A 25,589-nucleotide genomic window follows, 5' to 3' on the forward strand; every position below is an offset into this window, starting at 1 on the left:
GCAGGTAGGCAGGAAGGAGAGCCGTCCCATCCCGGCGGTAGGCTCCGGCTCCCGGACTCCATTTCCCAGGGAGCCGCCGTGCCGGGGAGGGAGTGCCCAGCCTGGGCAGGGCTGCCGCGTCTGCAGGAAGCGCCGCGCAGGAGTTGGCGGCGGCATTGGTGGCGGCGGCGAGACGCTGGGGCCGTGCCGGATCTGCCTTGCAAAGGTACCTCAACCTCCCCGGGAAGGGAAGGGGGCGCGGGGCGCGCAAGGGAGGCATGGGCGGCCCGGAGGGAGGGCCCTGTGCGGCCCCCTCTTCTCCAGAGAGGTCGCTTTTCTCCTTGGCCGCGCGTGGATCGACGTGTCCTCGCTACCTCCGTCCGCGCGGGCGCCCCAGGTGCGGTGGGTAGGGTAAGGGGTCTTCCTTCCTTGCAACCAAGCCGAAGTGTGGCTCGTCGAAATGAACGCGTCATAATTCCCCTTGGCCCCCGTTTCCGCTGTCCACGTTTAATTGCGCCCTCCTCGGGGCTAGAGACCCAGGCAGCCTAGACACCCGCAGATAAAGCGCATTCTCACCCCCCCCCCCAAATTCCTGCGAACGGCAGCTTACCCTCCCTCTCCCCAGAGCTACAGTTGCCAACCTGCAGTGTCCAGGATTTTGGAGCAGGGAGGAAGATGTGCTTTAAATGTATGGGGTGCCCACCAGTAGCATAGCGGCAAATGCAGAAGTGCAGAGTCCCTTCATGTTAGTCGCAGCCATGCCCCCTCCCCCCCTTTTTTGCTACAGGGTTGAGAATGAGATCTTTAAGAACATAAGAAGAGCCTGCTGGATCAGGCCAGTGGCCCATCTAGTCCAGCATCCTGTTCTCACAGTGGCCAACCAGGTGCCTGGGGGAAGCCCGCAAGCAGGACCCGAGTGCAAGAACACTCTCCCCTCCTGAGGCTTCCGGCAACTGGTTTTCAGAAGCATGCTGCCTCTGACTAGGGTGGCAGAGCACAGCCATCATGGCTAGTAGCCATTGATAGCCCTGTCCTCCATGAATCTGTCTAATCTTCTTTTAAAGCCGTCCAAGCTGGTGGCCATTACTGCATCTGGTGGGAGCAAATTCCATAGTTTAACTATGCACTGAGTAAAGAAGTACTTCCTTTTGTCTGTCCTGAATCTTCCAACATTCAGCTTCTTTGAATGTCCCCGAGTTCTAGTATGATGAGAGAGGGAGAAGAACTTTTCTCTATCCACTTTCTCAATGCCATGCATAATTTTATACACTTCTATCATGTCTCCTCTGACCCGCCTTTTCTCTAAACTAAAAAGCCCCAAATGCTGCATCCTTTCCTCGTAAGGGAGTCGCTCCATCCCCTTGATCATTCTGGTTGCCCTCTTCTGAACCTTTTCCAACTCTATCATATCCTTTTTGAGATGAGGCGACCAGAACTGTACACAGTATTCCAAATGTGGCCGCACCATAGATTTATACAACGGCATTATGATATCGGCTGTTTTATTTTCAATACCTTTCCTAATTATTGCTAGCATGGAATTTGCCTTTTTCACAGCTGCCGCACACTGGGTCGACATTTTCATCGTGCTGTCCACTACAACTCCGAGGTCTCTCTCCTGGTCGGTCACCGCCAGTTCAGACCCCATGTGCGTATATGTGAAATTCAGCTTTTTTGCTCCAATATGCATAATTTTACACTTGTTTATATTGAATTGCATTTGCCATTTTTCCGCCCATTCACTCAGTTTGGAGAGGTCTTTTTGGAGCTCTTCGCAATCCCTTTTTGTTTTAACAACCCTGAACAATTTAGTGTGGTCAGCAAACTTGGCCACTTCACTGCTCACTCCTAATTCTAGGTCATTAATGAACAAGTTGAAAAGTACAGGTCCCAATACCGATCCTTGAGGGACTCCACTTTCTACAGCCCTCCATTGGGAGAACTGTCCGTTTATTCCTACTCTCTGCTTTCTGCTTCTTAACCAATTCCTTATCCACAAGAGGACCTCTCCTCTTATTCCATGACTGCTAAGCTTCCTCAGAAGCCTTTGGTGAGGTACCTTGTCAAACGCTTTTTGAAAGTCTAAGTACACTATGTCCACTGGATCACCTCTATCTATATGCTTGTTGACACTCTCAAAGAATTCTAATAGGTTACTGAGACAGGACTTTCCCTTGCAGAAGCCATGCTGGCTCTGCTTCAGCAAGGCTTGTTCTTCTATGTGCTTAGTTAATGTAGCTTTAATAATACTTTCTACCAGTTTTCCAGGGACAGAAGTTAAGCTAACTGGCCTGTCATTTCCGGGATCCCCTCTGGATCCCTTTTTCAAGATTGGCGTTACATTTGCCACTTTCCAGTCCTCAGGCACGGAGGAGGACCCAAGGGACAAGTTACATATTTTAGTTAGCAGATCAGCAATTTCACCTTTGAGTTCTTTGAGAACTCTCGGGTGGATGCCATCCGGGCCCGGTGATTTGTCAGTTTTTATATTGTCCATTAAGCTTAGAACTTCCTCTCTCGTTACCACTATTTGTCTCAGTTCCTCAGAATCCCTTCCTGCAAATGTTAGTTCAGGTTCAGGGATCTGCCCTATATCTTCCACTTTGTCAATGCCTTCTCCCACAACATCCCTAGGAGCCGATAAGCAGGAAAGATGAGTGTGTTAGCCACTGAGAAGAGTCTTCCCAGCGGTTGACTTACCTCCTTTCACTCCAACTGTCTCCAATCAGCAGGAAAGGGCAAGGAAGCATGTTAGAAGACTCTTCTCAGCGGGTAACACACTCCACTTTCATACTGATTAGCTTGTAGGATGCTGGAGAAATAGGCCACATTCACTCTGTACATTTATTCCACTATTATTCCGCTTTAAACAATCATGGTTCCCCCCAAAGAATCCTGGGAAGTGTAGTTTGTGAAGGGTGCTGAGAGTTGCTGGAGACCCCTATTCTCCTCACAACAGCTACAATTCCCCAAGTAGTTTAACAGTCGGTCCTTATCCCCAGAGAACTCTGGGAATTGCCAGCCTGTGAGGGGACTATGGCTTTCCTAACAACTCTCAGTATCCTTCACAAAGCACACTTCCCAGAATTCTTTGGGGGAAACCATGACGGTTTAAAATGGAATAATAGTGGAATAAATGTACAGTGTGAATGTGGCCCTAGGGACTCTGCTCCTAAAAAAGTAAAGGGTCTAAGACCCCCTGAGCCTCCGGACGACTACATCCCTGGTGACCACAGTCCTAGCCTCTTGAACTCTCTCAAGCACAGCCTTCGCCAACTTGATGCCCTTCTGCTGTTTTGAACTACAGCTCCCATCAGCCCTGGCCTCCGCAGGGATGATGGGAGTTGTAGTTCAAAACAGCTGGAGGGCACCAGGGTGGCGAAGGCTCCTCAAACACCATGCACGTTGAAGGGGGGCGTAGGGGGAAAGTGTATTGGACTAGGAGGACCAGGTGCAAATCCCCTGTTCAGCCATGCAGATCCCTGGGTGACTTTGGGTCAGCCAGTAGCTTTACCTCAAAGGGTTGTTGTGAGAATAAAATGGGGGAAGGGAGGGGAACTGCCTTGGAGGTCGTCCGGGATAAGAATGCAATAAAATATCCTGGTTACCTTTCAAGTTGGACTCTAGAACAACACTGGTCCTCTTGGGCAGAAAAGTTGGTGGGAAGAGTGACCCAAATTCTCTTGCATTCAGGAAGGGAAAGTTGCCTTTGAAAAGGGCACTCTGGCCTACTCTTTCTGCCCAGGAGGACTCATATAATGCGAGAACCAGCAGAGGGGTAACTAGGGTGCTAAAAACTAGAGATGGGTCTTCCTAACAGCCACCTAAAGTACCTGAACTGTCTAGTGGTGAGGCGTGTCCAGGGATGGTCTCAGTGGCACAACAGTAGCAAACCTCTTAGTGTTAACACCCCCAAAAGAGTCTTCTTTGGGGACAGTGATCCCCTTGAATCCCAGTTGAAAATAGCAATGTTCACGGACCACCCAAATTACTTTGGCTCCCTTTTTTCCAATCGGGAATGATAACACAGGCCTACCTTGCAGGACTGTTGTAGGAGTTGTTGAGACAAGGGATGTGAAGTGCTTTTTTAAACACCTGGAAATGTACTATATAAATTTCACATCAAAGGCGAGGAGCCTCTTTCAGCCCAAGGCTCACATTCCTTTCTGGCCAACTCTTTGAGAACCACAAGCCACTGGTGGGTGGGGCCAGAGACAGAAGTGGGTGGAGCAACAAATGCACATTTTGCTGTTGTACATTAGGCTGGTTTCATCATGCACCTCTCTCTATACAGACAAGCAAGAATTGTTATTGAAATTTCAGGAACACATTCCAGCCAGGTACAAACACTCAGGGTGAAGCAGAGACAGGCATAGCCTAGGGAGCATTCTAAGGGCCAGATAGGCAGGCCTGGAGGACCACATTCCACCATCCCGCTGACCTGAGGTTCCCGCCCCCTGTGCTATGTGTTAAGGAAATCTGATTAATGCTTTAACCCACTGTTATTCAACTTAAGTCCCCAGATGTAATTGGACTACAACTCCCATCCAGCCAGCTTAGACAATGACTAAGGATGATGGGAGTTGAAGTCAACAGCATCTTATAAACATAGAGTAGTAGAGGTGGAAGGGGCCTGTAAGGTCATCGAGTCCAGCCCCTTGGTCAGTGCAGGAATCCATCCTAAAGCATCCCTGACAGGTGGCTGTGCAGCTGCCTCTTGAAGGCCTCCAGTGATGGAGAACCCACCACCTCCCTAGGTAATCTGGGGACCCATGGCTGAAGAACAGTGCTTAACCCCCCTTTTCCACATTCTACCCTACAGAACTTGTCGGCATGGCTGAGCCAAGGGGACAAAAGTGCATCTTGGTGACTGGCGGCTCAGGGCTAGTTGGGAAGGCCATTGAGAAGGTGGTAGACGATGGGGAGCGGCGGCCGGATGAGGAGTGGATCTTCGCGTCCTCCAAAGATGCCGACTTAACGTGAGTGAGATCTCCTGCTGGGGCTTAAGTAAACTCTGGTAGCGTTCATGAAAAATGGCCACACACAGGAGAGTCCAGCCAAGTGGACAAGTGCAGAGTTACCCAGTTCAGTCAGTCATTCAGTTTATTAATCCAGTCAAAAGGCCTCATGATAAAATATAAAAATAGAATGTGGAATTATCAAAAATAACCATTAACAGACAGAGCAAACTTCGCCGACCTGGACTCCAAATTCTCATCAGCCCTACCCAGCCCTCCTAACAGTCCCCCCCCCTCCATCTGTGGTAGTGTAGAGAAAGTTGCTGGACAGACATTTGAAGTCTTGAGTGTGCCTTTTTGTCTCTCAATATTTTCTTAAGGCTTACTTCGAAGCTGCCCTGAGGCTGAGCGATTAGGGAGGCCAGGTGCATCTACACAAGGCTTGCTGGACCGCCTGGAGTGGTGTGGTTTGCCTGTGGGAATGATTTGTCCTTCTCCAACTTCAGCTTCTCTCTTTCCTTTTAGGGATGCTGCAGCAACGAGGGCCCTCTTTGAGAAACACCGGCCTACCCATGTCATTCACTTGGCAGCCATGGTGGGTGGCCTCTTCAGGAACATCAAGTATAACTTGGATTTCTGGGTAAGGCTGCTGGAAGATGATGATGATTGTTTATTAGATTAGTTGCTTGATACATGAAGGTCCCCAAGCAACTTACACAACGTTAAAATAAAAACAAATAAAACACACTCTAAAAGAATAACAAAAAGCAACCACAAAACAATAGCAATAGCACCCCCGTGCAGCCACAGGAAGATTTGGCAGCATATTAAAACAAAACATCTCAGTCTATCACATGCCTGGGAGAAAAGGTACATCTTTACCTGGTGCTGAAAAGATGTCAATGAAGGTGCCAGGCAGACCTCACTGGGGAGCATATTCCACGGATGGGGAGCCACAACTGAAAAGGCCCTCTTGCATTGTGTTCTTCCTTGGTAGGTAAAGCAGGGTGGCACATTGTCCTGAGGGAACCAGGTTTCTTCCCCTCAGCCCCAAAATCAGGTCATAGTCATATAACACCTTGTCTTCAGGATTTGCACTGATGTCCAGTCTGCTACTAGACCAAGTTCAATGTTTGGGTGCTAACATATAAAGCCCTACACAGCTGAGAGACTTGAGACCCAGCCTTTTCCTTTATATGCACAGTAGCGTCAATGAGTTCCCCTGGAGAGTTTCTCCTCCAAGTCTCCAAAATATCAGAAGTCCGCTTCAGAGCAACTCAGAGCAGGGCTTTTAGTTGGGAGCCCCTGGTCTGTGGAGCAGCATCCCCGTTGAGATGCGACAGGAGCCCACAATCTGCACTTTCTGGAAACAGCTGAAGACATTTTTGTTTTGACGGGCTTTTCCAACTGGATGAAAAGGTCTCTCCTGCTTTAGGAGGTTCATTTTATATTGTTTTAAAACTTACCTTCGGTTGTTTTTTGTGCTGTTTTAAAAACTATTTTTAGCTGTTTTTATGACATTTTTGTAAATTACATTGCCATATGTTAAAGGCAGTTCATAAATGTATAAATAGTACTAATAATATGCTGTCCTATACAAATCAATACCAAATAATGCAGATTTCAGCTATTCATCTCTTCTGAAACCCACAAAAGTTAGAGGTTTGAGAGTATGTAAGTAAAAATATTTAATGAAGACTCTGTGCAAGGTGGGCCTGTGATACAGGCATGCAGTACAATTCAGACCGTCTGCATGTCTCCCTCTCCTGTATTTATGGGGTTGAATAGGGTCTGCATTATATCCCATATGCTTTTCCCCTAATTTAAATGCTACACCAAGAAAACTGAAATTCTGCATGGAATAAACTGAACAAATCAAGACAGTATGTACAATTCTGCATATTTAGTACGAACATTCTCAAACTGTGTGTTTTAATGTGTCCATAATATTAATTATTATAGAATTTGAATTTTTTAAGATAGAAAAATTGAACTTAAAGAGAGTTCAATTTGAGATCAAAGAGGGGGGTGCTAGAAAAGAAGTCTGGGTAAGTGACCAGGGATGGTATAATATTAGAGCAAAACTGGCTGGCTTACTTTCAAAGGTATCTGCTCTGAGCTGTAATTATTATTATCAATTATTTTAACAATTATTAATAATAAACCTATACCAGTTGCCAGGCTTTGACCATTTCCATGTGCAGTTCTCCTTGTGTGGGTTCATGGTAAATCGTTTGGAAGTTCGTATAGTCTAGAATCGAGACTGTCCCAAGTTAATAGAACAGATTGCCAAAGCACAGCTCCCGTGGCCTGTCAAGAAGTGATGTGAGGCTCTTATTTATTTATTTATATTTGTTAGTCCCTTTTCCTCAAAAAATGACCCAAAGCGACTTACATTGAAACGAGTGAAAACAAAAACAGCCAGCAAGAACAAAAAAATACATCAGTACAGATAAAAGTGAGTCTTACAGATCTCGCCCCACTAAAAGAGGCCACAGATGCCTGAAAACCTGCATGTTAAGGGCCAAAAGCCTGAGTAAAGTGGAAAGTCTTTGCCCTGGGCTTAAAAATAAAGATTTATTTATTTATTTATTTATTATTTCAATTTATATACTGACCTTAGCAGAATAGCTCTCAGGGCGGTGAACAAACAAGATAAAATACAATATATCATAGTAAAAAATCACAAAAACATGTACAAACAAACAACAGAAAGCACAACAAAAACGAAATACAACACAAATTAAGAAGGATACATGTTAAAAGTAGAAAGATTAAGAAAATTAAAAGATTAAAATGCCTGGGAGCATAAAAAGGTCTTTACCTGGCGCCGGAAAGATAGAAGTGTAGGCGCCAGGCGTACCTCTTCGGGGAGGCTGTTCCACAACTCAGGGGCCACCACAGAAAAGGCCCTAGATCTAGTAACCACCCTCCGGGCTTCCCGATGAGCTGGTACCCGGAGGAGGGCCTTAGATTCTGAACGAAGTGAACGGGTAGGTTCATAGCGAGAGAGGCATTCCACAAGGTATTGAGGTCCCACGCCGTGTAAGGCTTTATAGGTCAAAACCAGCATCTTGAATCTCACCCGGAAGCAAATAGGGAGCCAGTGCAGACGTGCCAGAATAGGTGTTATATGCGAAGACCGACTGGTCCTCGTCAATAGTCTGGCAGCCGCGTTCTGCACCAGCTGAAGCTTCCGAACTGTCTTCAAGGGCAGCCCTACGTAGAGCGCATTACAGTAATCCAATCTTGAAGTTACCAGAGCATGAACAACGGAGGCGAGGTCATCCCTGTCCAGATAGGGGCGTAGTTGGGCTACCAGACGAAGATGGTAAAATGCATTCCGTGCCACCAAGGCCACTTGGGCCTCGAGAGACAAGGAAGAATTGAAAAGAACCCCCAAACTACATACCTGTTCTTTCAGGGGGAGTGTAACCCCATCCAGAACAGGGTGAACATCCACCATCTGAGCAGGGAAGGCGTTCACCAGCAGTGTCTCGGTCTTGTCTGGATTGAGTCTCAGTTTATTAGCTCTCATCCAGTCCATTATCGCGGTCAGGCAACGGTTCAGCACATCAACAGACTCACCTGAAGAAGATGAAAAGGAGAAATAGAGCTCCGTGTCATCAGCATATTGATGGCAACGCACTCCAAAACTCCTGATGACCGCACCCAGCGGCTGCATGTAGATGTTGAAAAGCATGGGGGACAAGACCGACCCCTGAGGGACTCCACAATGGAGAGTCCATGGTGTCGAGTGATGTTCCCCAAGCACTACCTTCTGGTGACGGTCCGCGAAGTAGGAGCGGAACCACTGCCAAGCAGTGCCCCCGACACCCAACTCCGCGAGTCTCCCCAGAAGGATACCATGGTCGATGGTATCAAACGCCGCTGAGAGATCAAGGAGAATCAACAGAGTCACACTCCCCCTGTCCCTCTCCCGACAAAGGTCATCATACAGGGCGACCAAGGCTGTTTCGGTGCCGAAACCGGGCCTAAAACCGGATTGAAACGGATCTAGATAATCGGTTTCATCCAAGAGCGCCTGGAGCTGGCCGGCAACCACCCGTTCCAAAACCTTGCCCAAAAAAGGGACATTCGCCACCGGTCTATAGTTGTTCAAGTTATCTGGGTCCAAGGAGGGTTTCTTTAAAAGAGGTCTCACTACTGCCTCCTTGAGGCTACCAGGGACTACTCCCTCCCTCAAGGAGGCATTAACCACTTTCTTGGCCCAACCGGTGGTCCCAGCCCTGCTAGCTTTCACTAGCCAAGATGGGCAAGGATCCAGAACAGACGTGGTTGCCCGAACCATTCCAAGCACCTTGTCCAGTTCCTCGAGCTGCACCAACTGAAACTCATCCAATAATGAAGGACAAGGCCGTGCTCCGGACACTTCAATGGATTCATCTGTTGCAACATCGGAGTCAAGATCCCTGCGGATACATGCGATCTTATCTTGAAAGTGTCCAGCAATTTCGTTGCAGCGGGCTTCCGATGTTTCCGTAGTATCGTGGGGGCCAGAGTGTAAGAGCCCACGCACGACTTTAAAAAGCTCCGCTGGGCGGCATAGGGATGATCTAATAGAGGCAGCAAAATAAAGCTTCTTTGCTGTCCTTACCGCTTTTGTATACAACTTATTGGTGGCACTTACCAAGGCATGACTGTATCCACTGGGAGTTTTCCTCCATCTGCACTCCAGCCTCCTCCTCTCATGTTTCATCGCTCTCAGCTCTGGGGTATACCACGGAGCTGTATGAGCTCTACAGCGGAGTGGGCGCGCGGGAGCGATCGTGTCAATAGCCCGGGTCATTTCCATATTCCACAGTGTGACCAGGGCCTCGACAGGAGCAAGATAGTGCCGGGCACACCTCCTTGCACAGTCTAACTGTGCCATTTGCAACCTCAGATGGGGAAATGTAAACCAGATTTCTGACCACTGAATTGGCTGGAAGTAGAAACAGTGCGGTGTAGTGGTTAAAGTGTTGGGCTGGGATCTGAGAGGCCAGGGTTCAAATCCCCACTTGGCCATGAAGCTCATTGGGTGGCAATGGGTTGCTGTCTCTTAGCCTAACCTATCTCACAGGGTTGTAATGATAAAATGGGGATGGAGAGGACCAAGTCTGCTCTGCTCCCTCCCTGATGGTTTTCCGGAGACTTCTGAAAGCAGTCTTGTTCCGGAGAGCCTTTGAGAGGGATTGAAGGTAGAGTCTGACACTGATTTTATGCCTTCTATGTTAAATTTTACCTTTGTAGTCCCTTTAGAGTATGTGTGTGTGTATGTGTGTGTGTTGTATTTTAGGTATTTTAATTGTATTTTATGTATTTTAAATTTATTGCAGTGTTTTTGTGATTTTACTGTTTACAATTTTATTGTACGTGTTTGATTTTATTTTTGTAAGCCACCCTGACTGCCCTATTATAGGGTAGAAGGGTGGGAGAGAAATATTTTAAATAAATAAATGTGTGCCACCTTGAGTTGTTTGGAGGAAAAGTGGGATATAAGTATAACAGTGAATTAATACATAATACTATTATATATTTATTTATTATTTGATTTATATCCGGCCCTTCCTCCCAGCAGGAGCCCAGTGTGGCAAACAAAAGCACCAAAAACACGTTAAAACGTCATAAAAACAGGCTTTAAAATACATTAAAACAAAACAACTTTAAAAACATACTTTTTTAAAAAAAGCTTTGAAGACATCTTTAAAAAAAAAAGGTTAAAAAACATTTTTTAAAAAAGGTTTAAAAACATATAAAAAAGCAATTCCAACACAGACGCAGACTGGGATAACGTCTCAAATTAAAAGGCTTGTTCAAAGAGGAAGGTCTTCAGTAGGCGCCGAAAAGATAACAGAGATGACCAAGGGGAGGGAATTCCACAGGGTAGGTGCTGCCACACTAAAGGTCCATTTCCTATGTTGAGCAAAATGGACCTCCTGATAAGATGGTATCTGCAGGCGGCCCTCACCTGCAGAGCGCAGTGATCGGCTGGGTATATAAGGGGTAAGACGGTCTTTCAGGTATCCTGGTCTCAAGCTTTGTACACCAAAACTAGAACCCTGAACTTGGCCCGGTAGCAAATGGGCAGCCAGTGCAATTCTTTCAGCAGCGAGGTGACATGTTAGCAATACAATGCAAAAAAAAACAATTGTCAGACCGAGCTGATGCCTTCAGTCAACTGTCTGCTCATGGGTAGATGGCAGGGGGAAGCCAACACAGCGTTAGGAAGTGTTAGGAAACCAGAGATGGAAAATATAACAACAGTTGTCATAAAGCACTGTCTGAAGGTTGTGATGCACTCACTTTTAGGCTGTTGTATGCAATTGTGATTTGAAAAGGTTTTTGTGTTTGCTGTGACATTTATTGTTTTATTACTGTGGTTGTATTATTTTATTATGAAATTGTTTTTATAACTGTTCTTTGCTTTTGTTGTAAGCCATTTCGAGCACACTTTTTTTTTGTAAGTCGCTTTGAGTTCCATTTTGGGGAAAAAGCAACTAATATTAATAATACCATTATGACAAGTATACAGCAAGGCTCGTGAAGCCCCAGAAAAGAGCAGCTAAAATGATGCAGATGGGGACAGCCATTGCACCATCTTTTGGCAATGAGTTTCACATGTCTGTGTGTTGTGTGAATTCCCTTTGGTTTCTCTTTAAACTTGGGGACTTAGCAACTTTAGGGGACAACCATGATGTGTTGCATTTTGAAAATGGGTAGCTAGCAAGTAGAGTCAATGGCAAATCTCTACGGCAGCCTTTGCCAAGCACGTCCCCTCCAGATTTTTGGAGGGCACCAGCTTGGGGAAGGCTGCTTTTAACGAAAGCATGCTCCTTCGCGCCATAAAAGTTCCCCTCTCTTTTCCCCCTCTAGCCACCTTCTTGGCGCAACCCTTAAGCGTTTTTAAAATTATTACTGCTGCGGGAGATTCATTCCTTATTCCTGATGAGGGGTGGCGCCCCATCTGCTTCCTACAGATGCCTCTCCCCCCCCCCCTCTCTCTCTCTCTCAGATACAAAAAAGATTCAGTAGTAGAGAAAGAACACATCATATTTGCTCTTGGAGGAAAGTTTATTTGCAGTGTGTCAAGACAGTGTAAATCTGTGGCCACGTCATTCTTAATCCCAAAGGTCAGCTGCACACAGCAGAGGAAACTACAAATCCCAGCATGCCATGCTCCTCCTCAGGTGACTCCTCAGTATTGTTCAGGGACCTCTCCTTTTTCCTGGCGGTGCTAGTAACAAACCTGCTGCTGGGCATTTGTAAGGCGAGAAGTTGGCAGGCCAGGGTGCAAGATCTTTGTGGCTTGCTGTGCATTGGGAATACAGGAAGCTACCTTATATGGCCCATCTAGCTCAGTTTTATTTTATTTATTATTATTATTATTTATGAAATTTATATCCCACCCTTCCTCCCAGAAAGAGCCCAGGGCAGCAAACAAAAAATATAAAAATGCTCTAAAACGTCATAAAAACAGACTTTGAAATATATTAAAACATCTTTTAAAAACATCTTATTAAAATAAAAAAGCTTTACAAACATCTTAAAAGCAATTCCAACACAGACTGGGATAAGGTCTCTACTAAAAAAGCTTGTTGGAAGAAGAAGGTCTTCAGTAGGCGCCAGTGACCTCCAGTGTTTCAGGCAGAAGCCTCTCCCAACCCTACCTGGAGATGCCTTTGGGGACTGAACCTGGGACCTTCGGCAATCAAAGGAAGGGGATGCTCTTCCCATGTGCTATGGCCTTCTGCCATAACCTTTTAGCAGGCTGCACAGCTTATTTTCTCTCGCCCTTCCCTTCCAGTCCGTCTTTTGTGCAAATTGAGAGTAGCTTTGGCATACTGGTTTTATATAGGTCCGGACAGGCGTTTTGGGAGAAACCCATGCACTATCCCAGACTCAGAGTTGAGTAGGGATCCATTTCATATTGGAAACAGCACAATCCTTTTTACAATAATTTTATTCAAATTTTCATAAAACATACAAAACAAAATCATAAAACATTCAAAGACAAAAAACAAAACAAAACAAAAATAATTAAACAAAATAAAATAAAATATTGACTTCCCATTTGTCACAGATCAAATCAGTTATAGGTCTACAATATATATCAATCCTGTCTCTTAAATCATATTATAAAATCACTTTAAAACAGCACAATCCTGTACATGCCTACTCAGAAGTAAATCCCATAGTTTAGTGGGGCTTTGTTATGTGCCTTCAAGTCGACTACGACTTATGGCGACCCTGTGAATCAGCGACCTCCAAGAGCATCTGTCATGAACCGCCCTGTTCAGATCCTGTAAGTTCAGGTCTGTGGCTTCCTTTAAGGGAATGGATACAGGATTGCAGCTATACATATCTGGCAATAACAAAACATACAGCAAAGAACTTGTTTGGAGGGTGACATATTAATCAGGACTCCCCCCCCCATTTCTGACTTTGTGGGATCACCATCAGGCTCCAGGTGAGTAATTTCCTTTTTTTGAAGCTGTTGTTGTGGACAGCTGTGGGGTGTGTTTGACCGTGACACAGAGCAGTTTTGCAGTGCTTTTGAGTGTACAGAGTGCCTCATGGCTATTGGTGATCCTGTAAGGTAGATCCGCATCATTAAGGGACTTGTGCTGATTAAGGAATACGGTATGTCCTTTTTGATCCACAAGCAATTTTGCAGTAGAATTCTTGCTGTAGAATTCTTGATCATAGAATAGTTCTGTGATCAGAAGAAGCTTAATAATAATTCTTCTTGAAGCAAATTCCATACAGCTCTGAAATGGAAGCCACCCCTCCATTGACAGCTTCTCTCACAATCAGGGGATGATATATTAAGGAATAGGATTTTGCTTCCAAGAACAAAAAAATAGCAACTTGACTAAAAGTGATATCCAATCCTGGGCATAAAGGTGGCTTGTTAGAGAATTTGCTTCGTTTCTGAACAAAGAGTCGTTCCTGCAGAATGGAAATGTAGAAAGCCACCTTGATTTTCCTCAATTTCCTGCTCTTTATTAGTTTTGAATATATGAAGCTCTTTTCCGCTTTCCTTGCTAATGCCACTTTTGGATGTGTAGCTCCGTCTGTTGTCTTGTAATCTCCGTGGCACCTTCTTTTTTATCTTCCTGTATTTTAGTTCCATCGATGTTATTCTAAAGCTCCTTTTGTTTGTTGTTCCTGTTTGTTCAAGAAAGGGACATTGTCCTTGAAATGCAAAATTGTGCCGTTAAAACCCATAAATTCCTTTTTTGGAAAAAGGATAAATAGCTGCAGTGTACTTCGAACAGATCAATGTCGTGTTTGGTGTGTGGTTTCAAACTCGCTATACACTACAGTACCTTTGGCCAAAATGTTTTGTGTACTCTGGGGTCCCCAATGTGGTGCCCGAGGGCACCAGATGGCCCACAAAGACCCCCTACCCATTCCATCTTTTTAAAAAGTACAGGATAGGGTTTTGTTGTTATTTGGGGTAGTTTGCGTGTTTTTGGGGAGGGTTCCTCCTTTTTTGATCATTGTTTTGTGGGGCGTGTAGCCACTTTGCCTGTTTGGTGAGGGGTTTTACACATTAACAGTTTTTCTGTTGTGAAATGGGTATTTTGTTACACCCAAAATATTACTTGTTTGTTTGTTTATTAGATGTATATCCTGCCCTTCCTCCCAGTAGGAGCCCATAGTTATTTAGATTTCCATATGTGCCCCCAGGCCCCAAAATGATGGAGACCCTTAAAACTTCCATCCTTTTCTCTCTGCCCAGCGAAGGAACATGCATATCAACGACAACGTCCTGCACTCGGCGTATGACTCCGGCGTTCAAAAAGTGGTGTCCTGCCTCTCCACTTGCATATTCCCTGACAAGACCACCTACCCTATCGATGAGACCATGGTAGGGGGCTGCTGCTGCCACCTGCACCTTTTGCCATGCTTGAGGTGGGCTCATGCGATTAGGGCAAGCGTCACTGGCCACTTTGTATTGCAGTTTGCTGCACCATTGTAAACTGTTCACAACGTGATTCTCTGCAGGGAAAGTGGCTGAGAACAATCTGGGACCCGTGTTGATCGCTTGCACATCCCATTTGACACGAGGGAACGGCAGCCATAACTTGAGATGGTGGTGGGGAACAGCAAGAGCATTTGGTGATCGTGTGTGCACTAAAAATAAGCGTTAACTTTTATTTAATAGAGCTCATTTGGTGTAGTGGTTAGAATGCTGGGCTGGGCCCTAGGAGATCTGGGTTCAAATCCCTATTAACTATGGAGCAAACAGGGTGGCTTTAAGCTGATCAGTCTCTTAGCCTAGCCTACCTTACAGGGTTGTTGTGAGAATAAAATGGGGACGGAGGAACGCTTCTATGTCACTGTGATGATAAGTAACGATTTTTTAAAAAATTGCTGTGCCACACAAAAAATTCAAAACAAACCTGGATTCTGTGATTTGCAGAAATTAAGGAGATTTTAGCCCTTGTTAAGATGTGACTTTGGGGTGGAACAAATGTGTGTGAAGCAAGGGGGTGTGGCATTGTGGCAGCAGACTCCACCCCTGATCTGTGATTGGGGCGGAGCCTGCTGCTGTGATGCCACTCCCCCTTCCATCACTCACATTCCATCTACCCAATTACAAATCCTTAGAGGGCCTTTGACTTAGCTTGCTAAAGGTCCCTTTTCTCAGCCTTGGAATGCTTTGCATTCCGTTCTCTTTATCTGCACCATCCTTGGTGTTCACTTCTCGCTCCACTTCTTCCCTTGTGAATTTGGTGGGGTGTGTGTAGGGGTCTTTCTGTCCTCCCACCCTAAGTCCTGGGCCTCAGGAATTCCCACAGATGGGCTGGAAGTCAGTAATAGAGCACCTGCTTTGCATGCAGGCCCAATCCTTGGCAACCCTGTCTGAAAACCAAGAGAGCTGCTGCCAGTCAGTGTAGGCAGTACTGAGCTAGATGGACCAATGGTCTGTCTCAGGATAAGGCAGCTTCCTGGGTTCCTTTGGGGAGGGGATGTTGTGTGAGGAGGGGCTTTTTCAGTCCTGATTTTGATTCCGCCATGTTTCCAACTCCCTGATCCAAACTGATGTGTGGCATTCTCTTCCAGATTCACAGTGGTCCACCTCACAACTCCAACTTTGGGTATTCTTATGCAAAGAGGATGATAGATGTCCAGAACAGGTACGTCACCTCTCCTCTTCCCATTGCCCTGCCCTGTATCTTTCCCTGCAAAGCAGTGCCACGCTCTCACCTGCAAAATATTTCCTACTTCAGGCTGTTAACTAACTTCTAAAGAACTTTATTAGTGGGTGAGTTGGTGTTTCTGCGGGATTAGTAGCTTTTCTTCATAGAGTCATAGAACAGCAGAGTAGGAAGGGGCCTGTAAGGCCATCAAGTCCAACCCTCTGCACAATGCAGGAATTGAAGTGAAAGCATCCCTGGCAGGTGCCTGTCCAGCTGCCTCTTGAATGCCTCCAGTGTTGGAGAGCCCACCACCTCCCTAGGTCATTGGTTCCATTGCTGTACCGCTCTAACAGTGAGGAAGTTTTTGTACTTCAAAGATCATTAATTTGCAGGTACAACATGATGTTGTTGTTGTTTATGTGCCTTCAAGTCGATTACAACTTATGGCAACTCTATGAATCAGAGACCTCCAATAGCACCAGTTCTAAACCACCCTGTTCAGATCTTGTAAGATCAGGTCTATGGCTTCCTTTATGGAATCAATCCATCTCTTGTTTGGCCTTCCTCTTTTTCTACTCCCTTCTGTTTTCCCCAGCATTATTGTCTCTTCTAGTGAATCATGTCTTCTCATTATGCGTTCAAAGTATGATAACCTCAGTTTCATCATTTTAGCTCACCTGAATAACAAGAGGGAAATAATCAGCATGCTTAGGGGAAACCTAAGGTTTCAAGATGTATAAAACTATTTTAAAAAAAGAATAGATGCCACCACCATTATCCCGCTTAAAAAGCCAATGAGGATTGAGCGTGCTCCGTAGCTAAAGAATGTGGAGAGTGAGTTGCAAAAGAAAAAGTGGCATATGAGGGGGAGGGCCTGCTTGAGCTGCTTAGAGCAGCCTTCACCAAGGTGGTGCCCTCCAGATGTTGTTGGACTGCTACTCCCATCAGCCCCATCCAGCACTGATCCAACCTGGAGAAGGACGTGGCTGAATGAAACTGTGAAACTGAAGGACTTCTGTCAGCAGGTGAGGATTCACTGCAACATTTTGTTGCAGATCCACCTGCATATGTAATCAGCAAGTCAATGCACCTGGCAGTCAGTGTGCTTGTTCCTTAGACCAGCCTGGCTTGAAAGGAAACTGGCGCTGCTTTGTGCAATGGACATATGAAGCTGTCATCTCCCAGGCCAGGCTATTTTTCCGTCGATCCCAGAACTGCCTCCTCAGACCGGCAGCATCTCCTTAGAATCTCAAGCGCAAAAGGGTATTTTCTAATCGCTGGCTAAGGCCGTAGTCCGGTGGCAGAGCCCCTGCCGTGTGTGCAGAAGGTCCCCAGGTTCAGCCCCCAGCATCTCCAGGGACGGCTGGGAATTGTCCCCTGCCTGAAACCCTGGAAAGCCCCTGCCAGTCAGTGTAGGCAATACTGAGCTAGATGGACCAATGGTCTGACAGTATAGGGCTGCTCCCTGCCTGATTAGCCAGCAGCGCCAGGTATTGAACTCGGGACCTTTTGCATGCAAATCGTGGGCTCATCCAATGAATTAATGGCCCTTTCTCAACGTGGCTAGCAGATAACGCCTCCTTCCCCGCGCTCCTTTCTTTCCTCAGGGGATACTTTGAACAGCACGGGTGCCGCTTCACCGCCGTCATTCCCACCAACGTCTTTGGGCCTCACGACAACTACAGCATCGAGGATGGGCACGTTCTGCCAGGCCTCATCCACAAAGTGTACTTGGCCAAGAGTGAGTGAGTGGGGCCAAGAGGAGCCCGTCATTTGAGCTGGGGCCTGACGTGGGAGAGAGCAGGGCCCAGATTGCAGAGGAAAGAGTGGGCCTGCCTCTCCCCCCACATTTTATTTGCTATTGCATTTATATCCCCACCTTTCCTCCAAGCAGCTCAAGGTGACATGTGGGCCACTCCCCCTCCCTGTTACATTATATCACAACAACCCTAGCAGGTAGGTGGTGGTAAGAGAGAGTTTTGGGTTAGGCTATGAGCTTCAGGGCCAAGTGGCCATTCGAACCCTGGCTTCCCAGATCCTAGTCTGACACACTAACCAATGCACCACACTGCCTCCCCTGCGACAGCACCCTTAGCTACTGCTTTTAGAAAACTGATTTGGCTAAAAGAGGGGCAGTCACTGTGCGGCATCTAGATATCATTGAGGTCTTTCTGACATTTCTGACATTTTGCTCCTTAATTCAAGCGACACACACAGAGAGAATGCTGGGAACTGTAGTTCTGGGAACTGTAGTTTTATGGACAGGCTACAAGTGACACTGATTAATTTCTAACGAAGGCCCAGCTCTTCAGGCCCCAGTCTGGAGAGTTGCTCTTTCTGGTCCAGAATCCCTGCTGTGTCATTCCACATGGGAAGGGGGGGCTCTTGTTATATCGCGATGGGGAACCCCTGGCTGTCCAGATGTTCTGGAGCTCCATCATCTCCAGTCAGCGTGGCCAGTGGTCGGGGACAGTGACGGTATAGACCAGCAACACCTAGAGGCTACAGGCCCCTGCTCTGAACATCCAGAGGCACGTTCTTTTTGAAAACAATTACATGCACGTCGTCCAGGGCTGAGCCCTATCAATCCAAACAGGCTCTTCTGGGGAGCCAAGTTAAGATTTGCCTGAGGATCACTAAACATCAGCCCACAGCACGCTCTTAAAAGTTCATCCTCCCCAGCAACACGGAAGCCACCAGTGGTTAAACCAGTTTCCATTTCTTGTATACCATGTGCAGTCCAGAGCAGGGATGGCAAACCTTTCCACCCCAAGGGCCACATTCCCTCCTGGGCAAGCTTCCGGGGGCCGCATGCTGGTCATGAGTGTGGCTAGAGGCAAAAAGTAGGCAGGGCCAGAAGGAACAAAATGGGTGGAGCCTTTGTACAGTAGGGGCAACATTCTACTGTCCAAAAACACATCCCATCCAAGCAGGAGTACTTGAGGAGGGCATGGAATCACAGAATAGTAGAGTTGGAAGGGGCCTACAAGGCCATCAAGTCCAATCCCCTGCTCAAGGCAGGAATCCAGATCAAAGCATACCCGACAGATGGCTGTCCAGCTGCCTCTTGAATGCCTCCATTGTTGGAGAGCCCACCCCCACCCCCAGGTCATTGGTTCCATTGTCGTATGGCTCTAACAGTTAGGAAGTTTTTTCTGATGTTCAGTCGAAATCTGGCTTCCTGCATCAGTGAACAGTGAAGTGTGTAACCTGGGGACAGTCCTGAGGGCCACATAGACTGGCTTGGAGGACTGCATTGACCCCCTGGGCCTGAGGTCCCCACCCTTGGTCTAGAGCATGCCATGGGAGGTCTTCAGCCCCTGACATAGTGTTGGCACTCTGTAAGCCTATTGTAGAGCATCGTGGCCGTGTGGCAGCTGAACCTGGGCACGAGAAGGGGGTCTGGGAGCGTGGAGCATCAGTTCACCCCTACACAAGAAGTAGCTGGAGCGGAAAAACTGGCCGCTTCTTGTAGGGCAGGGAAGTGAGAATGAAGAGGGGGGCGTTCTCTAATTGTCCATTTTCTACATCCTCCTGTAGGAAATGGCACAGCTCTCACTGTCTGGGGGACGGGAAAACCCAGGAGGCAGTTCATTTACTCTCTGGTAAGCTTGATAGCTAAGATGCGCATGCCACCTTGGAGGAAAAGTGGGACATAAATAAAAGAATAAATATGAAATGACAGCCTCCAGAATTTTGGAGGGGAAGCCTTGCTGGTTCAGGTGGTGTAAAACGACTATCAGCTTTGTAGGATAGATACACCATTGAGTGGGGATGGGACTCTTTGTTCCCTGTGCTGAAGGCTGGTGTGGCATGGAACAGCATCTGCAAGACTGAACTCCAAACGAGGAAGTCCTAAATTCAGATCTCTTCTGTGCTGCAAATTCACAGGATAAATTTGGGCAAATCCTTTCTCTCTCAGCCTCCTTTCTGCAGTGTGGAGACCCACTTTACAGGGTTGTTGTAAGGATTTCAACAAGATGGTGTACATGAAATGCTTTTAAGCATAATAATGATTAACAATAATCTAATATCTATCCTAAATCCAACATCCCATTCGCTGCATTAGAGTGCCTGTTAGACTTTTCTGTTCATGTATCAATAACAAAGAGTCCCATCTCCTGTTTGGCAGCCTAAGTCAGGAAGAGGGGTGGGGAGGGAGACGCAAGGGATTTCCCTGGGTCCAGTTCTGGCCTTGCAGCTGTGCAGGAGTCCTCTGGCAACATTTGTCCTGCAGTGACTGCTGCGCGCCTGCTGCCTTTCCCTGTGCTCTGACCAAAGGGCTGGCCTGAGCGGCTATTCTTTTTGTTTGGATTACAATGCGCTGCTGGGATTTTCACAGAAACTGGCATGTTTGGGTAATGGCTGGGATGGTTAGAAAGCAAAGAAGGAAAAGTGGTAGCGAATTGGGGAGGGTGCTCAACTCAGTGGCAGAGTGCCTGCTTTGGGTGCAGAAGGCGCCACGTTTAGCCTCTGGGATCTCCGGGTAAGCCTGGGAGAGACCCGTTGCGTGAAATCCCAGAGAACTGCTGCCAGTCTGTGCAGACATTAAGCCTGTTTACTTTCCTAGTCTTCAAACACTTGCCTGCAACTTGCATACTTGCCATTGGTCCCACTTGCCGTAAGGTGGTTCCCTGTGAGTTTGCAAGTGTCTGGGGACCAGGAAAGTAAACAGGCTTAATTCTGTGAAAGCCCAAGCAGCATTGTGCGTGGGGCCATGTGGTGGTGGTAGGGGAGCTCCTCCCAAGGTTCAGACAGAGTTGCACCTCTTTGAGGGCAAGAGAGGGCGGCGGGTATCTGCTTTCTTGTAATTGCAGGACTTGGCACGGCTATTCCTCTGGGTCCTGAGGGAGTACGATGAAGTGGAGCCCATCATCTTGTCAGGTAAGGCCCACCCCACACAAAATGGCCCGCTCCCAGAGGTATGATTGCCCCAGCCAGCGCCAGCCCTGTGTGGCGTCGGCTGAGCCTCCTTTCCATCATGGTGTGTCATTGCGCTTTCCTTCTGTTTAGTTGGAGAAGACGACGAAGTCTCCATACGGGAAGCGGCCGAGTGCGTGGTGAGGTCCATGGACTTCAAGGGGGAGCTCCTTGTATCTTTTGGATGGTTTCCCAAGGCACCGCAACATAGATCCAGGGCTCTACAACAGCTGCTTCGTCTTCCTCTGTCGCTGCTCCCTTTTTACACCCCTCTCTCTTCTTATGCAAAACTGCTGGCTGCTGTGGATTCAGATTGTAGATCCTCCAACCACACATACACACACACACACACCCCCGTGCACTGTTTTCCAGACTGAAATGCCTCCTCCCTCCTCCTCTCCCTTAAGGCTGCCTTGTGCTCTGCAGGGGAAAACATAAAGGTATCCATGTGATTCCTGTATTCCTTCTCCCCCATGAGGGAAGTTGCTGCTTCAGAAGGGGCATTTTCATTGGGGAAAGGATGTAGAGGATTGAAAAACTCTTCCTCCAGTCCCAGTCTGAATTAGGAGCTTGCACAGCCACTATCCAGTTTTTCAAAAGCAACTACCGCAGGAGACCGGCTTCATGCCTCCCCCTACATTGAGTGTAGTTCTACCCTTTAGAGCAAGGGGTGGGAAACCGTTTTCTGCCCAAGAGTTACATTCCCGTGTAGGGAGCCCTGCGGGAGCCGTGGGCTGACAGTGGACAGGGCAAGAGCCACGCCCCACACAGACATAACAATCCATTCACACGGCTCATCTGTCCACTCCATTCATCCTCCCATCCAGATGTTTCTTTTATTCATTCATGACGATTTATGCTCATGATGGTATTAGGGCGGTTATACGCGATCCTACTTACAATACTGCTTTGTGCCTGCAAAGGTTTCAGGGCAGACATACTGCTGTGTTTCCAGTCAGTGCATGTCCTGTCGCTTCCGGCTGAAGTCCTCTGCCTTTCCATACCCCAAATGTTCCACTTTGTTTTTGCCCTGCCTTTGTTGCACTATGCTGCAAGAGTGCTCCTCCATGGGGCAATCAGAGAATAGTAGAGTTGGAAGGGGCCTATAAGGCCATCAAGTCCAACCCCCTGCTCAAGGCAGGAATCCAAGTCAAAGCATTCCCGACAGATGGCTGTCCAGCTGCCTCTTGAATGCCTCCAGTGTCGGAGAGCCCACTACCTCTCTAGGTCATTGGTTCCATTGTCGTATGGCTCTAACAGTTGGGAAGTTTTTCCTGATGTCCAGTCAAAATCTGGCTTCCTGCAACTTGAGCCCATGATTCCGTGTCCTGCACTCTGGGACGATCGAGAAGAGATCCCGGCCCTCTTATGTGTGGCAAACTTTCATGTACTTGAAGACTGCTATCATATCTCCCAATAATGCAGCAACATTGGAGAAGGCATTGCAGCATTAATGAAGCAGAATGTGCTGCCAGTCCAGTGTAAATCCATCACTAATGCACTATAATGATATCAATGACATGTTTCAGGATACACCTGCAAAAAAAACAACAACCTTGTCTGGATGGTCCGTTTGCTCTCTTCCTCCCCCCCCCCCCCAAATGCAGTAATTAGGCCAGGCAGGGATAGATTTTAGGCAAGATCAGTTTCTCTCTTTAACTTGGGCACTTTCCTAGTTCGATACAACAAAGTCCGATGGACAGTTCAAGAAAACCGCCAGCAACAGCAAGCTGAAGAGATACCTCCCAGACTTCCAGTTTACACCGTTTGAGCAAGGTGAGAAAAGCAAATCTCACGCTGATCGCAGACGCACCCCCCTTCTTTCTCCAATAAATTTGCAATTAAAAATGAGTTCAAAGAGATGGGAGCAGCTGTGTACGGGGTTAGATCAGTGCTTCATTTATTCTGACCAGTCTCCATGGTTGAGATCTTTTCTAGCCCTGCTACATGTAATGCTTGAACTCAAAAGAGCAAAGAGCTAGGGTGGTGTAAGTGTAGCGCTAAAGAGTTTATTCAGTCAGCACAAGCATTTCTGCTTACCAACAACCGAATGATCTCCCCTTTCCTCCCCCTGTGCATTGTTCTGAGGGTTTTCCCCACCCTCCAGAGCAGATTTGGGGACGGTGCACCAGGGCAGGGGGGAGAATCCTGTTGTGCTAGCAGAAATCCTTGCACTGGCTTCTGCTAGCGCACCCACTTAGTTGTACATGGCTGCTAAAGCCTTGTAGGAACAGCAAGGTGACATCCACGCATGTCCTTCAAGCTGCCCCTTCTTACTGATTACCTCAAGAAATAAACTGCTGGCTAAGACACACTTATTTAACAAGTTTTATAAACTACTGGGTAAAAAAACCCTAAGTGGCTTATATAACATGATATAAAATCCTTGTTAAAAATAGCAATAAAACAATTTAGATATAGTAGATGTATAATTGCCAAAATAGGTGTAAATCAACCGTCTGAAAAGCAAATGTACCTAATAGAATTATAGGGTAGGTTTGCCTAAACAGTTTTTGCAGCCATCAAACAGTACAATGGAGGCACCTGCCTAATATTAACACACGGAGTTCCAGAGCGTAGGTGCTGCAACACTGAAAGATCAGTTTCTCACAAGTGTGGAACAGACATTACGTGCCTTTGTGAAAGCCCCAGTTCTGCCCATCGAATCAGTTGAGTGGGCACATAACCTTCAATTAAACTGATTCACGCCATAACAAATCTAAGGCATTGCCCAGTTATTTAAGAATTTTTATACCACCCTTCCTACAAACCCTAGGGCAGTTTACAAAAGTAAAAATAGACAAGCAAGCAAGTAAAAGCATCCCCCAGTAAACAGACACAGCCTGGATGAATGAATGCATTTTATTTATTTAGGAGATTTATAACCTACTTTTCATGAAAATCAATCCCAGAGCAGGACACAGTTCGGGGGGGGGGATCAAACCCCAACAATAATACACCAGAGCTTCATTGTAGCACCACAAGAACTTTTGGGAAGTGCCTTAGTTGTTCACAAGCTTAGACATCATAAAGCAGATGTGTGCTTCTCTTTTCTCCCCCCCCCCCCACAAAAAAAAATTCTAGATATCATTGGCTCCAGTCACCTTTCCTCTTTTCTTCCTGCAGCTGTGAAGGAAACATGCAACTGGTTCTGCAGCAACTATGCCATTGCCAGGAAATGATTTAATCAAAGGAATCGGAGTGATCAGATACTGCCCAGGGCTGCTCTCTGCAATTTTGCATCAAACTCAGGTTGTCGTTTGCTGGAGTAAAGAATGAGAACCAAAGGGCTGTTTGGGGTGCATTTGGGGGGTGCACTTTTTCCTGAAGCTGTGGTGATGGTTTTAAAAAAAAGTGGATCAGGTTAAATCTTTATGAAGCAATACTCGAAAGTATTGGTATGGGGTGGCAGTGGTGGTGGTGTCTTTCCTGTTTTAAAGAGCTGATTTGAGCACTCTGCCCTACAGAGAAATCTTGGGAGACACTTAGCCTAGCTGGCTCTTTCCAAATGAAAATACTCAGCTTCTCTTAGTTGTCTTGTTTCATAGCATTGGAGTTGTCTTTTGTGGAGCAAAGTGCAACTACTGTACCATTTTTTTACCCATATCACCTTGCATTTTTGGGAAGAGAATGTTTCCTTATAGCAAAAGCTGATGTGGTTGTAGGAAGCTCTTTAATCTAAGTGGTATCCTGAAGGTACAAACCTCAGCCCTCCTTCCCTCACTTTATAATCCAACCCTTAAATACTCAGAGACTCAGGACAGTTTTCAAAATTACTGTTGTGTAGGCTGTTGCACGTGAGGGCACAGAGCTTACACTTTGCATAAAGGTGGCCCCGGGTTCAAGCTCCAACCTGTCCCACTAAAAGGATTGTAGGTTGCAGGGACCAAATGGGCCTGACTAAGCTTCAAAACAGGAGCTTCAGTTGTTCAGTGCCCCACAAGTGTGGGTTTGGGATTTTGTTTTGCTAGATTTGCCACCTTTGAATGTTTTCAAACTGCGTGGCTAGAGGAGCCCTGGCCTACAAGCTTAAGAGGCAAAATTCAGGTTAACCTCTTAAGGTTTTTATTCCAGAAGGCCTTATGGAAAGATACATGGGAGCTAGCCGGTGAACGCTGAGCTAGCAAATGACCCAGGCAGCTGGAGTCCTTAATTTGGTAGCAGTTCCAAAGATTGCTGTAGCTCATTTCACTTTGACCTGCACTACACTTGAGGTAGGCCTGTCTGAAGGAAACACACCGCTGTAATCAAACTCTTCAATAAATCAGTTATTTCTTACGATTGTGGCTCTTCTCCAGCAAGAAAACAACCATCTTTCTTACCCAAAGGTGTTTTAATATTTTCTACCACAGTTCTATCTACACACAACCTAGATGTTTTAAAGTGTTTTTAGTGCTTTTGTTTGTCGCCCTGGGCTCCTGCTGGGAGGAAGGGTGGGATATAAATCAAATAATAAATAAACTTAGCAGGATGCTTCTATTTCTGAAAACAGTCTTTTGGAAACAATTCAACAATGAAGTTCACCTGAACTAAGTTTGCTTGCTCTAAACAGCAGCTGTTTACGCTTTGGCTAGACAGG

The 25,589-nt window shown here is 46.6% G+C and overlaps 1 protein-coding gene across 3 annotated transcripts; it reads left to right on the plus strand.

Moving 5' to 3' along the window:
* Positions 1–25,288, plus strand: GFUS (GDP-L-fucose synthase). 3 transcript variants are annotated; one of them, XM_061607090.1, is made up of 12 exons: positions 144–205; positions 1,537–1,627; positions 4,802–4,958; positions 5,463–5,577; positions 14,686–14,814; positions 16,014–16,087; positions 17,698–17,831; positions 19,631–19,695; positions 20,908–20,974; positions 21,104–21,183; positions 22,687–22,786; positions 24,137–25,288. In XM_061607090.1, exons 3-12 carry the CDS (start codon positions 4,813–4,815, stop codon positions 24,190–24,192), a joined length of 966 nt encoding a protein of 321 aa, XP_061463074.1. In that variant the 5' UTR covers positions 144–205; positions 1,537–1,627; positions 4,802–4,812; the 3' UTR covers positions 24,193–25,288. The 3 variants fall into 3 exon arrangements, with proteins under 3 accessions (XP_061463076.1, XP_061463074.1, XP_061463075.1); XM_061607091.1 differs by having other exon boundaries at positions 22,702–22,786; XM_061607092.1 differs by lacking the exon at positions 1,537–1,627 and having other exon boundaries at positions 1–205.
* The last annotated feature ends 301 nt before the right edge of the window (positions 25,289–25,589 follow it).

Source organism: Rhineura floridana, chromosome 1, assembly GCF_030035675.1.
Source record: "Rhineura floridana isolate rRhiFlo1 chromosome 1, rRhiFlo1.hap2, whole genome shotgun sequence".
Taxonomy (NCBI): domain Eukaryota; kingdom Metazoa; phylum Chordata; class Lepidosauria; order Squamata; family Rhineuridae; genus Rhineura; species Rhineura floridana.

Coding starts and splice junctions, on each gene's coding strand:
- GFUS (XM_061607092.1), top strand. CDS start 4,813: ATGGCTGAGCCAAGGGGACAAAAGTGCATCTTGGTGACTGGCGGCTCA. Junction 5,578..14,685: donor AGTATAACTTGGATTTCTGG/GTAAGGCTGCTG, acceptor CTCTCTGCCCAG/CGAAGGAACATGCATATCAA. Junction 21,184..22,686: donor ACTTCAAGGGGGAGCTCCTT/GTATCTTTTGGA, acceptor GCACTTTCCTAG/TTCGATACAACAAAGTCCGA.